We start from the raw sequence: 20,982 nt of genomic DNA on the forward strand, positions 1-20,982 counted from the left end.
GTTCTCTTGTGAATCTGTGGGATGAAGAATGTGTAGATCTTAGTGACTATTGCTGTTTAAACATTGTCCTTCATTATGTGTTAGTGCCAGAGCTGGATTTAATTTTGGGTACCATTCTATGTAGGTAATTTGAACGGTGTTTTCTATTTAACACTCAAAGTTGAATTTATGACCCTTTATACAATTTCAGGTTTGTTAGAAAATATTTTTTTCCCCTGTTGCAGAGGAATGTATAATTACGGTCGTTCCAGCTCCTGACTCTACAGTGACTTTACAGACCCCTAATTGGGACGACGGACTGCCAGATACTGTGTCTGTTTCATGGAACATAGGAATGCCTGCCAAGCAGTTTGGGAAGTTAGCATTTGCAAAAGATAGAATGGACATTATGTGCGAAACTGGACGTGCCTTTATTAATATAAAGGAACAGAAATCTTCTGGGCCAGATATTGTTCTAAAAGATTATGATACCTTTCCCAGCTCTATTAATCTTTTCTACCCTTTCTGGTTTAACATCACTAACTGCAAGCCGAAGTCCCGATCACAGAAGCTTCAAATCCAATTTTCTGTTATGTTCACTCAAACTAAATCAGGTGAGCCACTGTTTGAGGTAGGATCTGGTATCTCTTCTTCTGGGTGTGAGCGTTTTATTATTGTTTTACATTTTAATGAGCTAGCTGCAGAGGTTTTTCCTGCTTAACTAGAGGCACATGAAAGCTTCCTGTTATTTGTTAATTCACATTGGGCTATTAAAAAACTAATCACATTCCTTACTGGGAACTTTTTTCATGCTTACGTTGCTCCTCAACTTTTTTTTAATATTTAAATATTACTTACAGGTAAAACAAAAGGTTGTTATAGAACGTCCTATTCTTAGCAATTTTTCAATTGCTCTTCAATTTCTATATATTTTTTAATTATTACTCTTCCTCTTTTGCCTCTTTCCAGCTTAAAATGTAAAATGCACTCTGGTGGTTGGGGGTCAGTGACTCTGGCAGCCAAAAACAGTTGTTTCATAAAGCTACAATTGTATTGTTATTGTTACTTTTTATTACTTATCTTTCTATTCAGGCCCTCCCCTATTCATCTTTTCAGTCATGCATTTAAACCACTGCCTGCCTGGTTGCTAGGGTAACTTTACCAAAGTAACAAGATAGCTGCTAAAGGTTCAATATAGAGCTGCAAAACAAAAACAAAATGAAATACTTCAGAAACCATGAAAAATGAAGACCATCTGCAAATTATTTCTTTTTAAATAGTTTACTGCAGTGATCCCCAACCAGTGGCTCAGGGGCAACATGTTGCTCACCAACTCCTTGGATGTTGCTCCCAGTGTCCTCAAAGCAGATGCTTATTTTTGAATTCCTGGCTTAGAGGCATAAAAACCAGATGTACTGCCAAACAGAACCTCCTGTAGGTTGCCAGTCCACATAGGGGCTACAAAGTAACCAATCACAGCCCTTATTTGGCAATGCTTGTGTTGCTCTCCTACTCTTTACATTTTAATTTGGCTCACAGGTAATAAGGGTTGGGGATCCAATGGTCTACTGCAGTGCTTTCCAACTTCTGTGGTGCCGAGGGCCGGAATTTCTCTAGCATATATAGTGGAGGGCCGCTAATGGAAGCCAGTTTTGACCAGTCCCATTTTTTAAACTGCACCTACTTCAACCACACCCATGTTATCACAAGACCATGCCCACATTAATGGTGGTAGCGCAGCAAAAACCCAAATGGTTGGTGCTCACTGCAGGGATATCAACCATCATTCATATGTGAAAGAATTATATTATGTCATATTAAGATACACCCTTAAATCCATATGCCTCCTCCTCCCCTGTGGATAGTACAGCACATAATTACACACCTTAGGGACAATTTAATGGCTATTTCCAACTACTAACAAACTCCCAGAACAAACCTCTGCCAGGTTCACCTCCCACAGGCAGCTAAGGGCAGAGAGAGCATGGCACACACAGGCAGCTTAGGGCAGGCAGAGTATGGCACACACGGGCAGCCAAGGGCAGGCAGAGCATGGTACACACAGGCCGCATAGGACAGGCAGAGCATGGCACACACAGGCAGCATAGGACAGGCAGAGTATGGCAAACACAGGCAGCATAGGACAGGCAAAGTATGGCACACACAGGCAGCATAGGGCAGGCAGAGTATGGCACACACAGGCAGCATAGGGCAGGCAGAGTATGGCACATACTCTTCCTGCCCTATGCTGCCTGTGTGTTTCATGCTCTGTCTGCCCTATTCTGGCTGTGTGTGCAATACACAGTACATAGAGTGACACAATTCTGTCTGAGGTGTGAATAAGTGAACAGTATGGGTGATTACAGTCTGAGCCTAAAGTGTGACCAATGCAGGGATTAAAAGGTGTGAACAGAACAGGGGATTACATTTTTAAACAATACAGGGGAATTACAGCCTGAATCTGAGGTGTGAACCAGGGTTCTTATACTTATACCATTTAAATCTTATACAAAGGTAAACCATCAAAGCAGCCAGACAGGTGGCCCGCAGGCTGCCAGTTGGAAAGCACTGGTCTACTGCATAGCAAACATTAAAGGAGAAATAAAGCTTTGCACAGAAGTTGGTTAGAAATGCTAAACCTGTGTTGGGTTTCTTTTTAGCTCAAGGCAACCAAAGAACTTTTAGCAGGGAAGATTTGTGCCTCTAAAGAAGCCTCCTGTGGTTTCCGATCTTCTTTTCTTGCTGATTTACAACATCTGCTCTGTGTTGCTGTGAGTTGTTTCAGCTTAGGGGACTGATAGATATGTAATTTTACTAAGCACTAGTACAGTTATAAATCTAAGAATAAAGAGACTCTTAAAACATAAGCAATGATCTGCTTGTTCAGCCACCGGTTAATTGGGCAGATCTACTTTAAAAACCCAAAGTGCCAACTTTAAGGGTTTTCACAATGCGTTTTCATAATGCATCATATCAAATGTTTTTTTTTTCTTCAAATATTTTTCAACTTCTTAAGATTACATTGAGTAATTTGCCTTCTTCTTTTTATTGTAGGTCTGGCAACAATATTAATTGCAGCTGGTGGTGCTATTGCAGCAGTTATTTTTATTATTGGAGTAGCTGTTTGCTGTGCCAGAAAAAAGTAGGTGAACTGCTGTAACAATTTCAAAGCACAAAATATCATTTGTAAGAATATAAAACAGTATCTTTTACTTGATCCCAACTAAGCCACATGAATCCATATTGGTGGCAATCCTACTGGGTTTATTTCATGTTTAAATGTTTCTTAGCAGATTTCTGGTAATTGAAATTACAGAAACATTTGTTATCTGAAAACCCTAGGTCCCAAGCATTCTGTATAAGAGATCCTATACCCATGAAGTTCTACTGCAATTTGGACCTAGAAAAAAATATTGTGACCTTTCTTGCTGAGAAAAACATGGTACACCTATGTCTGTGAAATGTTATTGATCTGTTAAAAATTAGGAAGCATTGTAGAAAAAAAGGTATAAGGTATATCTAATAAAACGGATTTTAGCTGAGAAGCAATTGGTTTCTGAGTTTAATATTAGCATCTATAAGATCCTAGGACATGTTTTATTTTTCATGAGCTGCACTGAAGGTCAAAGAGGTTGAAAAGCCCTTAAGAAAATAATCATATAGCTTGACGGGTTTATTCCCTATGTAGGAGGTAATCTGTTAAGGAAAAACCTGCTGCCACTGTTCTGTTCATGTTCCGGCAGAGACATGATACAGTAAGTTAATTGTGAAAAGCCTATAACTGTCACCATGCTGGGCTTGGGGACGTTGCTTCTTCCATCCAAAGTCACAAAGTAATTGGAGTGCTTTATTTACAAAAGGTAAAATGGTCTTAACAGTCTTGATAAATTGTTTGTTTGCAAAATATTCTATATTCATTGAATTAGCAAAGCATTTTTCTAATGAAACATTATTTTTTGGGATGAAAAGCAAAAAACATTTGGGTACTGTAATTTACTGTCTGGGTCTATGATATTTCTAATTAGCTTTAGAGTAATCATTATGGGACAGAGGTTTTCAACCATTGGGTGTTTCCCACAGTCACCTATCAACATTGGGCAAATTTGCAAATGGGCAGTAACCCATGACAACCAATCAAATAGAAGTATTCATTGTTCTACCTACAACAGGTTAAAAAAAGCCAATCAGTGATTGGTTGCTATGGGTTACTGCCCACGGGCAAATTAGCCCAGTGTTGATAAATGAACCCCATGACTTTGTTCTAACAGTAACCCTATTATACACTAAGGACCTTTTAGAACAGCAAATCAGCACTGGCAATATCATCCTCCCCCTTTAGGAGGCCAGTCCAATTAGTTTGAAAACTTCTATACCAGAGGATATATTTTTATAAGCATGTTTTCAATAGCTAGTCTTAAATATTACAGGCCCTGGTCCCCAAAGCCTCGCTCACCCCTCATGCTGCAATGTTGGGTCCGAAAATCACATGAAAGGATACAGTTTGATTCAATGTTGAAAAATAAAAAAAAAAACTGTTAATGTAAATCACACACAAAGAAGTCTGAAATATGTCTGATATTTGTGAATCTGTACTACACAGCCCATTACAGCTGCAGTTGAATCTGATGCAGTTGCACAATGAACTGAAGAGTGTCTTCTGCACTGAAGAAGACCATATTAAAATGAAGCATGTATTACTGTCAGTGAGCTGATCCGTGTGTGTTTGCTCTGTTCTTGCCATGACCATAATTCATTTTATTTGTAACCTATATAGGAAAAAGGAGAAAAAATCCCCAGTCGGTATATACAATGCTAACGTGAAGATAGAACTTTCAAAGCGCCAGCGGATGCAGAGAAAAGGGAGAAAACAAAAAGAGTCCCATGTCTATGCGGTCATTGATGATACAATGGTTTATGGTCATTTGATGAAAGACACTTCTGGTTTGGCCAGTCCAGAGGCAAATGTGGATGTGTACCAGCCATTTCAAGGCCCTATGGGTGAAGCTCCACCTGTTCCACCGCTTAATCGTATCAGCAAAGATAAAGTTAATGAGGATTCATTTGCCTCTTCCATAAGACTTAATGAATTTTACTCTTTTACTAAATCAGAGTTTAATGAACCTGTAGAACATGAAGACACAAGTATGATGGCCGAACAGGGAAATGGACCTGTGGTATCTGCATGATAGAGATATTGGTTAGTTATGGATCTTATTGCTACAGGGAACTAAAACGAGCAGTATCTGCTTTTAGGGTGGTTCCATTTTTAAACAGGATAACTTCTCATCAATGTCAGTGTTTCTGTAAGCCAATAACAACACTTTACTTGCCATTGGCTGGTGTTAATTTAATAGACATTCTAGTATACTGCAACAAGTATGACTATGCAGGTTAGGATTTTAATTTTAACTTTTTCATTTGGATAGTAAAATGCATACAATTCTACAGGAAAATTACGCTTTATCCCATGAAATGGCAGAAAACAGCTTGTTAATGTTTTTAATTGTGCATCCTGGAGTAGATGTTGACACCTAGCAGGACATTATTGAGGTAGATAAGGAGAGATTTTTTGGATCTCTTATACATGAGTAATATAAAATAATTTAATCCCTGAAGGAAACCATTGAAGTAAGTGTAAAAGTTCTGCGTTTTTAGTTGTTTGCCTTTTTCTTTATTTATTGTACTTCAGTGGTTTCGCTAAGACTCCTGTCACACATGGGCTTGTTTACGTTTTATCTGCTCAATTTTTCTTAGGCAATGCCTTGAGAATTTTAACCGATAAGTTCCCCTTTATAATTAGAGGAAGTTGACCATAAGTATGGCACACAGGCAGTATGGCATGCTCATCAGCAGATTATACTCGGTTCTGCATATTAATGGAATCTGTGCTATACTTATACCCACTGATTATGAGGGGAATTGTTACCAATTATTTCAATAATTATGCTGAGATTTGTCCCCTGATGATGCAGTCACCTGCCCAAAGATTCTCTCTTTAGCTGTATTGCCCCACCATGTGTATGGCTAAATTGGAGCACATCATTGCAGCATCTTAACTCCAGTGTATAAAATTAGGTATTTCATTAATTGATGTGTTTGCCAAATTTGCCATTTCAAAGGCCAGTCTTTAGGGTATTCTAATTTTTGCTTATTTTATCTGCATTCAAATATACGTGATCCAGGTATATCTGAAAAGTTGACACTCCCAACTAGAGGTACTGTAAGTATACATGTCCTGTGAAATGAGCTAATATGTATTCTTTTAATGGCTTGTACTGTGGCAAATTTACACATGACAAGTTGCACATGAACTTGTATGTACATTTTGTAAAGTTGTTGTCATTAATGCAAACTGTGTTTGAGAATCAATCTGTATTTAGATTTAATTAAAGGAACAGTAACACTAAAAAATGAAAGTGTATAAAAGTAACTAAAATATAATGTGCTGCTGCCCTGCACTGGTAAAAGTTATGTGTTTACTTCAGAAAGTCTACTATAATTTATATAAATAAGCTGCTATGTAGCCAGCCATTCAAAGGAGAAAAGGCACAGGCACATAGCAAATAACAGATAAAACACTATTGTATTCTACAGGACTTATCTGTTATCTGCTATGTAACCTGTGCCTTTTCTCCTATTTTCCAGCTTGAATGGCTGCCCCCATGGCTACACAGCAGCTTATTATATAAATTATAGTAGTGTTACTGTAGCAAACACACCAGTTTTACCAGTGCAGGGCAACAGTGCATTATATTTTTATTACTTTAAAGCTCTTTCATTTTTTGGTGTTACTGTTCCTTTAAAAGCTTTTTTTTATATGTAAATTATTTGGCCCATGACTAGTTGTGGAGCATGCTCCATATACCCAAATGTAGAAGTCCAACCCAGGATCTGCAGGGTTTGTGCAGTAACAGAAGAAATTTCTGTGGATATCTTAGGGCATGTTATAAATAAATAGAGCTTTTTTTCTGTTTGCATAAGGTATTGCATAAAGTGTGCTGTCTGAAATATAGATCTGGAATTTATATGGTGTTGCTAAATAAAAATTTTGACTGCTGTTTTGTACATGTTTTAAGTGGTTATTTTCGGAGTGACAGTCACAAACTATCTGTAAATGATATCCTAATTAAACAGCACATCTTGATGTCAGAATGTGGCATTTAAAAACAAAACAAAAAAAAACACGGTTTGCCCTGTCTCGCTTAGTAGCCCCCCTCCTCTGTTTTAGTGTTACCTGCTTGCTGCTGGTGACCCACCCCTGTCACATTTAGCTTCTTGCCTTCCCACAGCCTGCATCTTTCTTACTGTCTGTCTGGTGTCTGTCAAGGGTCCCCACCATTACCTTGCCTCATATCTCTCTTTTTGCCACAGCCGCACCCTCATCTATACACAGGACTCCTGCTGGCCTACCTAATTGTAAGTAATTCATATAAAGATATCTAAATGTTTCCTGATCCCCCTAATCAGAAATGTCATTCAGAAATGAAAGTTAAGATTATGATTAAAACCAAGACAAGACCTGTAAGACAACTCATGCACAAACATGATCTACATGGAAGTCATCATAACAGAAATCTTACCTGTGATTTTATATCAAAGTTCAGTCTGAGTTGTGCAACACAGCACTTTGAGAAAAAAGTAATAGTGTCCCCTGTTTTATCTGACTCTATTTCATAAAGTGGCAAATAACTTGATCTCAGTCTGAACCACTAGGCACTCAAGGCAGATCACACAGAGTGAAATTAGGGGTGAACATTTGTTTGCTGACCTAGATAAACTTGTACCCATGGCTGATACAGCAACATTTTTATGGGGACCCTGACAACATACTGGACTATAAAAATGACATGAACCAAAAAAAAGTCCGAAAACCACTGTTTAGGATAATGGCACAGAGAACTACCCAAAAGAACCCCCTCTGACTTGCACAGCAAGACTCTATGTCCTTGTAAGGTAATACTTTCTGGAAAAAGCAGAATTACTGTTGGTCAATTTGGAAATCTGTGCAAGTGTGTGCCATTACCCTGAACTAAGGCAAAAGGAGCCAGGGATACTTGTAACTGCAGCAAGCATTGCCAGTTGCACGAGAAATGGCCAGCACAGTATTGTTGTCCTTTATTAAGTTATTAGGTTCAATCTCAATGCGCTGATAGAGTATTTTTTACAGTGAGAGCTGTGAATTTGTGGAATTCTCTCCCTCAAGCAGTTGTACTGGCAGATAGGTTAAATCGTTTCAAGAAAGCCTTGGTTGTGTTTTTTGTGAGAAAATGAATGGTTGCTGAAACTAACTGTTAGGGGCACATTTACTAACCCACGAACAGGCCGAATGCGTCCGATTGCGTTTTTTTCGTAATGATCGGTATTTTGCAATTATTTCGGAAAATTGTCGCAACTTTTTCGTTACCAATACGATTTGTGCGAAAAAACGCGAGTTTTTCGTAGCCATTCCGAAAGTTGAGCAAAATCGCGGGTTTTTATGAAAAAAGGCGCGACTTTTCGCGCAAGTTTTAACGCTACGAAAAAGGCGCGACTTTTCGCGCAAGTTTTAACGCTACGAAAAAAAAATCGGCAGATTTTGCGCAACTTTCGGAATGGCTACGAAAAAAACGCGTTTTTTCGCGCAAATCGTATTGGTAACGAAAAAGTCGCGATAATTTCCGAAAAGTCGTAAAGTCGCCGAAAAAATCGCAAGAAATACGAAAAAGTCGCAAAATGTTCGTTTTCCAATCGAAATTTTTCCAATTCGAATTCGTGTCTTAGTAAATCAGCCCCTAAGTATGTATAAAGTTAATCTAGGTATTGGGATAATTAATCTTTAGGAGATAGGGAGTGTTTTTCCATCTGGCAAATTAATTGGTCATTAATTCAGATTTTCATAAATATATCATGTAAATTAAGCACAAAGGGAAATCTCTACCCTACATGAAGCTTGCTGTTTGTTACTGTATGCAGTCAAATGCATTGCTTCTTTCATCCACTAAACTCTTCAGGGTCCTTGTACGCTTGGCCTAACCCCCTGCCCTGGGTACTAAATGTAATAGCACATTAAGATCTTAACACAAAATATTTTAAAAAATGATTGCAAGAAGCAGGGACACACAGGATTTCTGGTGTCCAAATTTTTTTCTGAGGAAATTGTTGGACTGATTTGAACAGTACTTGCCGCTCCCTGAATATTGGAACCAATGTACAGTGATGCAGCCAGGAACATTCTCTTAGCTCTGATTCCATGCAGCGCTGTGTCTGGGACAGTTATTCACCCTGAGCCTGTACCTGCATGATCTTCTCTGACTCACCTGAGACAGGAAATGCCATTTCACAGCCTTATCATATACAACTCACAGCTAGTAGGAAATGCTGTGTCCTATAGTTTAACTGTCTCTGTGCAGGTCAGCTCTGGCAATGATCTTTGCAGAAAAAAATCCAAAAAACGAATGTGACGACAGTCAGGTTGTGAAACTTCCCACAAGTAGTTAAAGGGTAACTCCAGCTTCTGAACCAAAATTTGTTAAAGAGCCCCACACAATACAAAAACCCCTAATATACCTATCACTGTAATCTGTTCCTTTAAAAAGTATGAATAAATAACATCTTTAAATGCTGAAATCCAAAACAGTTCTTCTCTTTCTGCATCATTTGAAATCCTGGCAGGGGAGGAGGGACTTAAACACTGAACTTCTCCACACCTTACAGACAGCATGCACAAACTATATAGCCCACAATGCATTGCACTGTGATGTTCCTTTCCTTATTGATATCACATGTGCCAGGGCATTGTGGGATTTAGAGGATGCAGGCTGAAGGTAGGCTGAGGAAAGTCAACTACGGTGACATTTTTTTGGGGGAGTCTCAAAGTAGTCAGCCAGATTGGCAGGAGAACAGCGAGCTATGCTTAGGTAACTGTTCCAAATTATATTACAATAAAAATCATGAATAAGCTGCATATTTTTAACTGATATATATTGCAAACTTTCTTGAAATTATGTTTTCTTTTTAAAAAGCTTAAGTGGTGTTTGGGTGGAGTTCCCCTTTTTTGTAATAGAAATTTATAGAATAATATAATTTTCATATTGTCCTCACAATTGTCAACTGTAGCACGCAGGGCCAGAACTAGGGCTGGGCAGAACGGGCATATGCCTAGTGTGCTACCAAATAGGTGCGCTAGGCACACACCTCTTCTGCAGGTGGGGTGAGGGAAGCGGGCCTGAGTTGTCTGGAACCTCGGCAAGGGAAGTGGTGGGAAAAGGGGGCAAGCAGGGTCTGCCTAGGGGGGCATTAGCTTTGCTCAGCATTAGTAGCATGACTATGTGGGCATTTTTTGCTGATCAAGACATGGATAAACCTGACCCAACACAAAGAATATACATCACATTTTAATTTTTTTTCTATAAATATTTAACAGAGTCTGTTTAGAGAAGTAGCGGTCAGCTTTTTGTCTGAGGTTCCAGAGAAATATTTTCTCTCCTGTATCGCCTACAGATTTCCAATGCAAAAACATAGTATTTACATACACAATACAAGTTAACTATTACTTAGCCATTAAGCACTTCCTGTGAATGACTGATGTTTGACTTTCAGTCGTACTTAAAGGAACAGTAACACCAAAAAATGAAAGTGTATAAAAGTAGCTAAAATATAATATGCTGCTGCCCTGCACTGGAAAAAGTTGTGTGTTTACTTCAGAAAGTCTACTATAATTTATATAAATAAGCTGCTATGTAGCCATGGAGGCAGCCATTCAAAGGAGAAAAGGCACAGGCGCATAGCAGATAACAGATAAAACACTATTGTATTCTACAGAACTTATCTGTTATCTGCTATGTAACCTGTGCCTTTTCTCCTTTTTTCCAGCTTGAATGGCTGCCCCCGTGGCTACACAGCAGCTTATTATATAAATTATAGTAGTGTTACTGTAGCAAACACACCAGTTTTACCAGTGCAGGGCAACAGTGCATTATATTTTTATTACTTTGAAGCTCTTTCATTTTTTGGTGTTACTGTTCCTTTAACCACTCTTAATTTGCTGAGCAAATCTAAAAAAATATTTACTGAACTAGACATATTCTTCATTTCCCAGGGTGCCTTAGCCATGTGACTTGTGCTCTGATAAACTATCTGATGCTATTGGTGCGTGTATGGCTTAAGAAATCCAAGTCTGACTTGGGACTCCTCCAGTTACATGGGAGAAGGAGAAACAATAGGTTACCTAAAAGCAGGTCTAATGTGTAGTGCTGGCTCCTTCTGAAAGCTCAGACTCCGGCACAATGCACTGAGCTGGCGCCTACACACTTAAAAAAATACATTTGTTGGTTTAAGAATAACATTTTAAAAGGTAGAGTGAATTATATGCTATTTAAACAGTGTTATTTAGAAATAAAACTGCACCAAATCATCTTCGGGCGACTTCCGGAAATCGTAGCAACGCATATGCCATCCCACTGGCAAAAATGTAAATCGCCAGTGGGATGGCATATGCGTTGCTACGGTTTGCGGGGAGATTAGTCACCCGCGGCAACAAAGATTTATCATGGGGCGACTAATCTCCCCATTTGTGGTCAACTTAATCTATAAACATGATAAAGTAGAAAAAGGTAGGCGTGTGGGGGTGGAATTTAATACAATAACAATGGAACATGGGAGAGAAACTTTATTGTTTCAATCTGATATACGTATAATTGATAGCTGTAACGTGACATGAATTATTTGTATGAAGGCCATATACATTATAGATAGCTGTAAAATTTGGCATATATATATATATATATACATGATATAAAAATATTAATGTTCCCTGTTTTGGGAGCAAATAGAGATGCTGCTTTGACAGACTAGAATAAGCCTTATTTCTGGGTTTTCTTTGAAGCAACAGAGCATATAAATTGTTCTATATTTTCACAACTGTTGGTAAATAAGCGAAATATGGCTAGCACCTAAACAATAGAAAACTGACACACAAAAGGTAGTTCTGTTTTGCAGTTTTTGTCAAACCACCTGCCAATAGCTGAGGCCGACAATGCCGCACAGTTCTCCTGCTTTCCCCCATCAGGCTGTGTAGTGATTTCAGTCTCCCAGTGTTTAAAGGATATGGGGCTTCCAGTGAGATCTAGCCAGGTCCCCTCTGTCGCCATGTCATTGATGCCAATCCATATCTCAGCACTGGAGCCAATGCTCTTGCGCACATAATCATACAAGGAGTCATTCTCATCTCCAGTCTCTGGAGTACTCAGGGTTCCCCCTTGAGCAAAGCACACATCGCTGGCCTGGTGATAGGTCTTTAACTCATTGAAAGCCAGGAAACATTTGTTGTAGATCTTCATCCCTTTCAAGCAAACTGGAATAATAAAAAAGGCAAATAAGTTAATATAAAAAAAAATGTAAGTCTTATTTTTTAAATGCATAAAACAAACACAGCACCAATGTTTTGCCCTTCCTTAAGGACCAACACCCAGGCATATACTTTTTTAGAGTGCTCCCTTTCTATTTGTATATATAAGAAATTTACTGAGTGACCGGGTCCAACTGGGGGGTGCAGGGCCCACCGGGCTGCCGCCCCAGGGGCCCCTGCCAGCTGTGTCTCCTGCACCCACGCAGGCCCCCCCCCCCGAGCCTCTTTAACACCCCCCCGCAGGGGCCCCCACCCAACGTCCTCCCCTGAGTGCGCGTAAGTTTAACACGTCAGGGGAGGAACACCATCGGCCAGGGGATCGCCGGCAAGGGTCGCGTCTCTGGCCTGCACTAGGAGTTTCATTCAAGATATCTTCTGTAACAAATTTATAAATCAAATGTCTCTTTGTAAAACATTCAGAAATGTAACTGTTCACGTAAAAAATACTCTTTGCCAAATAAATGGTTAACAGAAAATGTGCAGTTTATGAGACATGCACCTCAGAGCTGATCCCTTTGCTGAACCTTCCCTTCATCATGTGGGGATCACCAACCCCCAGAACGTTACAGTCACCACTGTATTCCTTGTATGATGTCACACATAGTGCAGAAACAACGTTAAGATCATGTGCATGTGTGCAGTTGTTTCCTCAGCTTAACTCCAATTGCCTGTATCTCCCGTCAGTCTGCCTCTGATCCCTCATCTGCTTCAGTGTGTTCTGTGAGAGTGTTTCATTTACATGCACACAGCTTTCGGGGGGGCATCATATGAGGAGAAATGATCTGTCACTTTTCTTTACCTGGTGTGTGTGTCTGTGTGCTGCTGTGTGTATGGGGTGGCATGTGAGGAGGGAGCCGCCTGTTATTTTTGTGCTCCCTTTGAGAAGGGAGATGTTCATGATTCACAGGGAGAGAGGAGGGGTTTATGGAGGGCCTGTATGTGAGGGGGCAAAGTTAAGAGCTGTCCAATAAGAAACAAGTAAGGGAAAAGCCTAGGAGTGGAGATGTAAGAAAATAAAGCATGCTTTATTAAAAGAAAAACAGGTTTTCTAACACACAGAGTATTGAACATTGCACATTAAAAGTGAACAACCCCTTTAAAAGACAAGCTTTAAAATGGAACAAACAAAAGGATAAATATTCAAGTGATCCACTACACTGGATACACTGGAGAATTACACCAAGAGGGTGATCCAAAGGAATATATATCATGCAAGCTTACTGGTCTGCAGTGCCTGCTGTTCCTTAAGGTGAATAACGTCTTCTTCGATGTTCTGAACTTTCTTTTTTAAATCCTCATACATTTTCATGCTAACCACATCTGCAAAACAGTAAAAAAAAAAAGCCAAGTTTAAACGTCAAACAGATGCATCCCCATGCAAACAAATTCAGATTTCACACACGTAAAAGAAAAATCTCACACATTTACAACTTTACGCTGAATTCATTTCCCAGAAATCTGTGCAGAAAAACATTCCTTTTGTGAATGGGTTTAGCCATTTTGCTTACATTTGATAGGTTAAGCCTGGATAGGTGTACAAGCTATAAACACTTTGCAAATGTATTTTCTATTGAAAGTAGGATTTGCTATTTCCTGTACAGCTTTCAACATGTGCCACTTGTCTCCCATCCTATGCTCTTGTATACAGGTATGGGATCCCTTATACGGAAACCCATTATCCAGAAAGTTTCGAATTAAAGAAAGGCCATCTCCCATAGACTCCATTATAAGTATAATTATCTGATTTTAAAAAAATAGTTCCCTTTTCTCTGTAGTTATAAAACAGTATCTTGTACTTGATCCCAACTAAGATATAATTACTCCTTATTGGAGACAAAACAACCCTATTAGGTTTATTCAATATTTAAATGATTTTAAGCAGACTTAAGTTATGGAGATCCAAATTACAGAAATATCCCTTATCCGGAAAACCCCAGGTCCCAAGCATTCTGGATAACAGGTCCCATACCTGTATGAATAAAAACATTTATTTATAAGAAATAAATAATAATCTTGCTAATTTGTTTCAGCGGTACATGTAGTCAGAACAAGTAATGTAGAAAATAGTAATCGACAGGCAGATACTGGTTTATATTGACAAATAGCTTTAAGATCATTAAAATTTTTGATTTTAAGCTTTCAAGTGGGGGTCACTGACCCTGGCAGCCAATAAATTTTTGCTCTGTGAGCTTATAATTTTATTGTTATTCTTACTTTTTATAAATTTGCTAATTTTTTAAAATATTCTATAGTCTATGTCAGTGCTGTCCAACTTCTACGGTGCCGAGGGCCGGAATTTCTCTAGCATACATGGTGGAGGGCCGCTAATGGAAGCCAGTTTTGACCACTCCCCTTTTTGAAACCACACCCACTTCAAACCACACCTATTTTATCACAATGGAGGTAGCACAGCAAAATCCCAAATGCTTGGTCCTTACTGTGGGGATATTAACCATCATTCATATGTGAAAGAATTATGTCATATTAAGATATACCCTTAAATTCCATATGCCTCCTCCTCCCCTGTGGATAGCAGAGCAACCCCCAGTACATAATTACACACCTTAGGGACCATTTAATGGCTATTTCCAACTGCTAACAAACTCCAACAACAAACCCCTGCCAGATTCACCTCCCACAAGCAGCCTAGGGCAAGCAGAGTATGGCACACACAGGCAGCACTCTGCCTGTCCTACACTCTGCCTTCCCTATGCTGCCTCTGTGTGCCATACTCTGCCTGCCCTACCCTGCCTGTGTGTGCCATACTCTGCCTGCCCTACCCTTCCTGTGTGTGCCATACCCTCCCTGACCTATGCTGCCTGTGTGTGCCCGCGGGCCGCCAGTTGGACAGCACTGGTCTATGTTATACTAGAATGTAATTTAAAGGTGAACAACACCTTTAAGAGCTAAAAAGCTTTGCTGGCTGTTTGGTGGGCCAAAAAAATAAATCTCCTGGAGCTTTTGATTGATGTGCAATTTGAATATAAATATGCAAAGTAGATCAACCAAAAGTGCCTGTTGGACCCAGTAATGTCTAGTTGAATGTAGTTGTAGAAAAACATGTTTATTATTTGTCCTATGGCACAGTGGGTGTTTTGAAGAACTGCTGTGGCACAGTTGCCTAAAATTGATGGTCACTGCTCCAATCTAAGTGATGCATGACAAAGGCCTAAATATAATTACTTTAGTAATTTCATGAAATAGCCTTAAAGCTATTGGTATTACTGCTTCTGGGCTCTAGAGTGTAACTGCAATTATGTATGTTCTTTTCATGTTACATAGGTTACATCACACAGTTCAAAATTGTAATGGTAGGCTTATTGGCATTTATAATGTAAGGTTTCAGAAGTAGGAGGTCTTGCAGGCCCAGACCAGGGGGAAGGGAAATGCCCTTATGGGATGAAAGGTGGACAGGAAGCACTAAAATCCTTGATGGCCTGCCAATAGAAACCATGGGCCTCAGGGCTGGAGCCTGAGCAAGTGCCCCATCAGCGCGAAACAAACACTAATACACCTGGGGTAGTTAGCCTCTTATAAACTAGTTTGGTAGTGCCCTGGACAGTGTGAGCATCAAGAGAGATGGACCCTGGTAGACAGGCACAAGAGGTTGTTCAGGTGGAATACAAGAAGAGTTCTCCTTTCCTGTGTTTGCTATTCCTAATCCCTGGTGTTATTATGTACCATCTGAGCTGAAAGGCTCTGCTAAGTAAGTTTTCCAATAAAGAAGCAACATTTGTTCCTGTGTAGGTAAATCTGCCATACACCCCTGTCCTGGTTGGTCTATTTCTCTTTGTGCCTTTATGGTGCTAACCACACTTTTATAGGTCTAGGAATATAACTTGACAATTGTGTATATGTAATAATATATCGACCTCTGTAAAATACTACCTTCTTACAATTCCAGGTTTGGCCTGTCTTTAAAGTAGATTGCAGGATTACTGTACCAGCCTTACCAACATCTAGACATTGGTTGCCAAGACTGATGTACCGTTAGGTGGCCTTCTTCGCTGAATGAAGATCAGTACCAATGAATACATGATCCGAAGTTTAGAAACACAGTAAAGACACTACCTTAAATAATGCATAATAGCACAGTAGATGAAGATGAATTTGTATGAAAAATAGGTTCAAGTCAGGAGTGAATTCTTAGAGTCAATGCAAAATGGTTTATACAATGACAAAGATAATGGATTGGAACCCATTACTTTCAGCTGCTCCACAGAAAGACAAATGTTGCTTCTTTTTGCTTCTCTGTATTTGGAGATGTGAGCTATAGAACATTATTATTATTATTATTATAATGATGATGATGATGATGAAGAGGGCAAAATACTTTATGGTTCCACTTTAATGTTATTCTTGTAACCCTCACAGTGTCACAGCTTGGGCAAATATTATGTAAGTAGAAACGTTAATTAGGTTCTAGGTTGGCTGCAGCGGCACATCTTTCACATCGTTAGAAGGCCTTCCTGAGCTTGTGCTTTTCCATGCATTCCTTTTGTATGACATCTGCCTGATCTACTCCAGTGGGTCCTGACAACGGATAAGCACAACTTCAACTGTCTGGAACCCATTAAATTTAGTCTACGTCAAAGGAAGAAGATCCAAAACAGAGGGCCTCTTTTTTTTGTAACAGAACTTTTATTCTCATTCTGATGAATTGAACAGTTCCTATATATCCAAATCTTGAAATCTTTGAAACTGTTTCCTAAATCTATATTTTTATGCCTATGTTATGGATTTCACAATGTATAAATTCTACCTAGGCACTAATTAGAAATGGTGGCTAGTTGGCTGTATAGTATATACATATTTAGAATTTCAAGGGCACCAGGGATTCTTTATGTAGGTACAATATGGTTCACAAAACAATTTACCTGTGTACATAATACAAAGACACTAGCTATGATTAAATACATTTGGAGTTTATGAAAAATATCTTAGGAGCCCAAGGAAATTTCGCACTCTGTGCAAGGCATACCACCTAAGTATAGAGGGCAGCTGCAGTTTAGGAATTCCTGTCTGCCTATAGGGGGGATAAAACATGGCGTGAGTTCCAATGTGAGTTGGAAGCCCAGCCCCCCACTATTTACGCATTAAAAACCTTAAATTGTGCATATGGATGCCATTTGTGCATAAGCAAAAGCACATTTTTATATATATGAAAAACAAATACCAATACACATGCATCTGCATTATATGAGACCATAAGGACCACTGTTCAAGATCAAAAGGAGCTCAAGTTTGTAAATGTACTAGTACTTAGATCCTGCTGTAGGCAGTTTCATGGCTACATAAATGATTACCTTGATGTTAAAAAAGGTCCTACATTGCAATAGACATTCACTGCCGAACTGAACATACTGCCAGATGGGGCTTCATTCTGACATCCTGAGCAAGCTTCTTTGGATTGGTTACTGTTGTTCAGTTGCATAATGATTTCTCCTTGTAATTTAAAGTAGAGCAGGTTGGGTTTATGTTCATGTGGCTCATAGGATTTTTGAGAATGTGTTCCATAGAATGTTATTTGTCATTTCTGCGCCTGCTTATTTAAGTTAACAAAGACCATGTCAGTTACAATCATCAACTGAACCCCAAAAATGGTTCAATCTGCACACGTGGCAAATGATGATAAGTACTGAAATGCTACAGCCAGATACTCCAGTACTACTAGGGCAAGTTATATACACTAGCAGGTTCAACAACCCCCCAGCACCTCAAAAAAATAGTGTCAGTACTGTTCCAACCATATTTAAAGGGCACACTTCAGAAAACTCAGTTTTGTATTGGGATTCCAAGGGCCCACCAGAACACCTTAGACCCCAAACCCATTCTCCACCCTGTTATTCCACATCTCCTAATCTCTTCTCAATCATCTATCCTTTTATCAAATTTGACTCTTTGTTCTAATCAAGAAGAATGGCCATGTAATAGACATACAAAGGTTTCCTGATTCCTGGTGGGCTAGTCTGACACTGGTAGAGAGAATGACATACATATTTGATATATATTAACAGTCTATAAAATACAATACACAGTATATCTTTTAGACTCCTGTTAACTGTTTATTTATTAGTCTTTATTTGTTGTGTAACTGCTTCCTCCCCTAAGCCCCAAGCAACATGATTTTAGAACATTGTTGTGGTAATGAGGTGAACTTCTTTATAAAAATGTTAAAGTAAATAAGGTTACTTTTTTTTCTACCTAGAAATCTAGCATTTTAACCCAGAATCTCTGCCTAAGTGCAAAACTTGCTCCTGCCAGGTAATCAGTGCTAGTTGTGAAAGCCTTCATGATATACAAAAAAAGACACCTTCTTTACTAGGAAAATTGTACTTTATAGGAATCGACAAGGCTCCAAAACGATTTAGCAATTGATAAACTGCTATAAAATAAACAGACAAGAAGAATAAGGTGTCCTGTTTTACTGCATATGTATGTCACAGTGATACTACTTAAACATACAAGAAAATTCATACAAGTACCTGTATTCAGCATTAGCTTTGTTTGGGGGTAAGGAATGACATGTAAGTCAATTACTGCATTGTTAATTGCTAATTAAGACATACAGAGGTCAGCGAAATTTAACATCGGGATCATTTAAAAATATCAGTATATTTAAAAATAATAACCTGCAGCACTTTGGCAGTAAAACAGCCTCTTTAGAAAACCCAGTCTATTTATATTTTCTTACCTTTATTGTTCTGCTTATTTTTTTTGCCATTCTGTTGCAAAGTGACCTGGACAAAGCAGAAGAGACATAAGAGGATGCAGGCTCTCCTGTACTCCATGGTGATCACAGCCACTGTTTGAGTTACACAAAGCTCTTGCGGTTTATTTAGTGAGCCTGTAATAAAAACAGCCTGTGCAGAAACTCCTTCCAGATCCCAAGCAAGGCATTCCAGGAGCTGGGTTTTTTACCAAGTCCTGCCAGTTATATGTGTAGGCAGAGCAAAAATGATGTAGTATATTTAACTAGCAATATAACAAGCCAGTGTTATTGATTAAATATACTATATCATTTACAACTGGACTGCTCACTCACTGGTACATATAATTTAATGGGTTGTGAACCTCACAAGTTTCATTCTCCTTTAAAGGATAGTAAACCCAGCAGACCAAAATGTAATCAGTGAACAGCGTCTTTGAAAGATTTCAATACCTGCCACACTGCCTTAATCACTTAGATTTCCTTCTCCTTCTGTAAACCCACTCTGCCCCCTCCCTAAGGAATTTGCTTTGGCTGTTGGCTCCAGGGCATGCTCAGTTTTTCTCAGCTCAGATAACTAAACACACCCTCTATTCTATTCTAGCAAGTGGAGGGGATATATGCAGTACTAATGGTGCCATTTGGGTGGGGGAGACGTGTCCAACTGATAAACATTGTAGGCAAATGTAGGCTTTACATGTACTTTAAGCAGGATTCAAAGGCCAATATAAAAGAAGTTATGGTGGAAAAATGAGAGGGGCTAAAGTCTCAGGCTAATGTTCCACAAATAAATTAGTTGCCCATAATAGATCTCTACTACTGTGGGCAACTAATCTCTCCAAAATGCTTTTCCACCTGCAACTAAGGTAAGGTCTATGCATTGCTTAGGTTTTCCAAAGTCATGTGAAGTTGCCTGCATGAGGAAACTTTGCGCAACTTTGAGCAATGCAAAGGCCTTTCCAAAGGCAATTCCCTTTTTTGCCAGTGGAAAAGCATTTTTGGGTGACACGGAGGATTTTTGGCCTGCAGTTAAAGGCAGGCCAGGACTCTGCCCCTATGCTTCTTGGTGTGCCTGCACTTGGAACCATTGAATCAGCCTGCATGCAGGCACACAGCAGGCCGAGACTCCTCCATGTCTGCCAGCAGCCTTAATGTTTTTAGAATCATTAGTTTCAGCAAAAACTTTATCTATATTGGGGTAAGTATCATCTTTGCACCCTTTTCCCTTCCAGATTGTCTAAATGCTATTAAGTGCCACAGATTCCAATCTGGATTGACTTTGGGCCCTTGCAGAACACTCAACTTTTTGTTCCCGAGATTGCCTTGTGTTTGAGATAATTGCCCTGCTAAAAGATAAACCTTCTTCTTCAGTTTTACTTTTATTTATTATCCATTCTTCTTTCAATTTTGACAAAGCACATAAACAACATTAATGCTAGCACCACCTCCTCCTGCTTGTGTCTCTTGATATTTAATGATTATGTTCTTTGTATATGTTCTTTGTTTATTTTACATGTGTGTTCTGTTTTAATATCCAGCATTGTGTATACTGGTATACCAGTATACACAACACACACAAGCATACAAATGGTGTGAGTCTTAGGGCTCTTACACATGGGTGTTCCTTCATGCAACCCCATGAGGTGGCTTTCTTACACCAAACATAGGTTAGAAGCAACATGCAGCATTTCATCTGCATTTGGTGGTGCAATGCCGTGCGTACTGTCATTATCGGGTAGTGCTCATTTTAAAAGCTTGTATTTGGAGTTCTGCACCCAGTCCTGACTTTCCAAGGACTTTGTTGTAGCCTGTGTCTGTTGGGACCTAATTTTTCTTCTTGGAGTGGGTGCTTAAATGCCAGTCCTCGCACACCTTCATGAATACAGCAGTGCTGAATGAATGCTATTTT

General features: G+C 39.2%; 2 protein-coding genes across 2 annotated transcripts in view; one reads left to right on the plus strand and one right to left on the minus strand.

The window, feature by feature from the left end:
- cdcp1 (CUB domain containing protein 1) overlaps positions 1-7,044 on the plus strand; it is a 29,771-nt gene extending 22,727 nt beyond the window's left edge. Inside the window, exons 7-9 of the mRNA XM_002938305.4 lie at positions 225-593; positions 3,034-3,121; positions 4,754-7,044. Coding sequence (XP_002938351.2) covers positions 225-593; positions 3,034-3,121; positions 4,754-5,165 — 869 coding nt within the window. The 3' untranslated portion in view covers positions 5,166-7,044. The remainder of the gene's footprint in view (positions 1-224; positions 594-3,033; positions 3,122-4,753) is intronic.
- Positions 7,045-11,613: 4,569 nt separating this feature from the next.
- clec3b (C-type lectin domain family 3 member B) lies at positions 11,614-19,164 on the minus strand. The gene is given in 3 exon segments (NM_001011424.1): positions 11,614-12,310; positions 13,586-13,684; positions 19,059-19,164. Coding segments are annotated over 3 exon segments (597 nt in total). The 5' UTR covers positions 19,156-19,164; the 3' UTR covers positions 11,614-11,909.
- Between the last annotated feature and the right edge of the window lie 1,818 nt (positions 19,165-20,982).

This window comes from Xenopus tropicalis, chromosome 6 (genome assembly GCF_000004195.4).
Source record: "Xenopus tropicalis strain Nigerian chromosome 6, UCB_Xtro_10.0, whole genome shotgun sequence".
In the NCBI taxonomy this organism is placed as follows: domain Eukaryota; kingdom Metazoa; phylum Chordata; class Amphibia; order Anura; family Pipidae; genus Xenopus; species Xenopus tropicalis.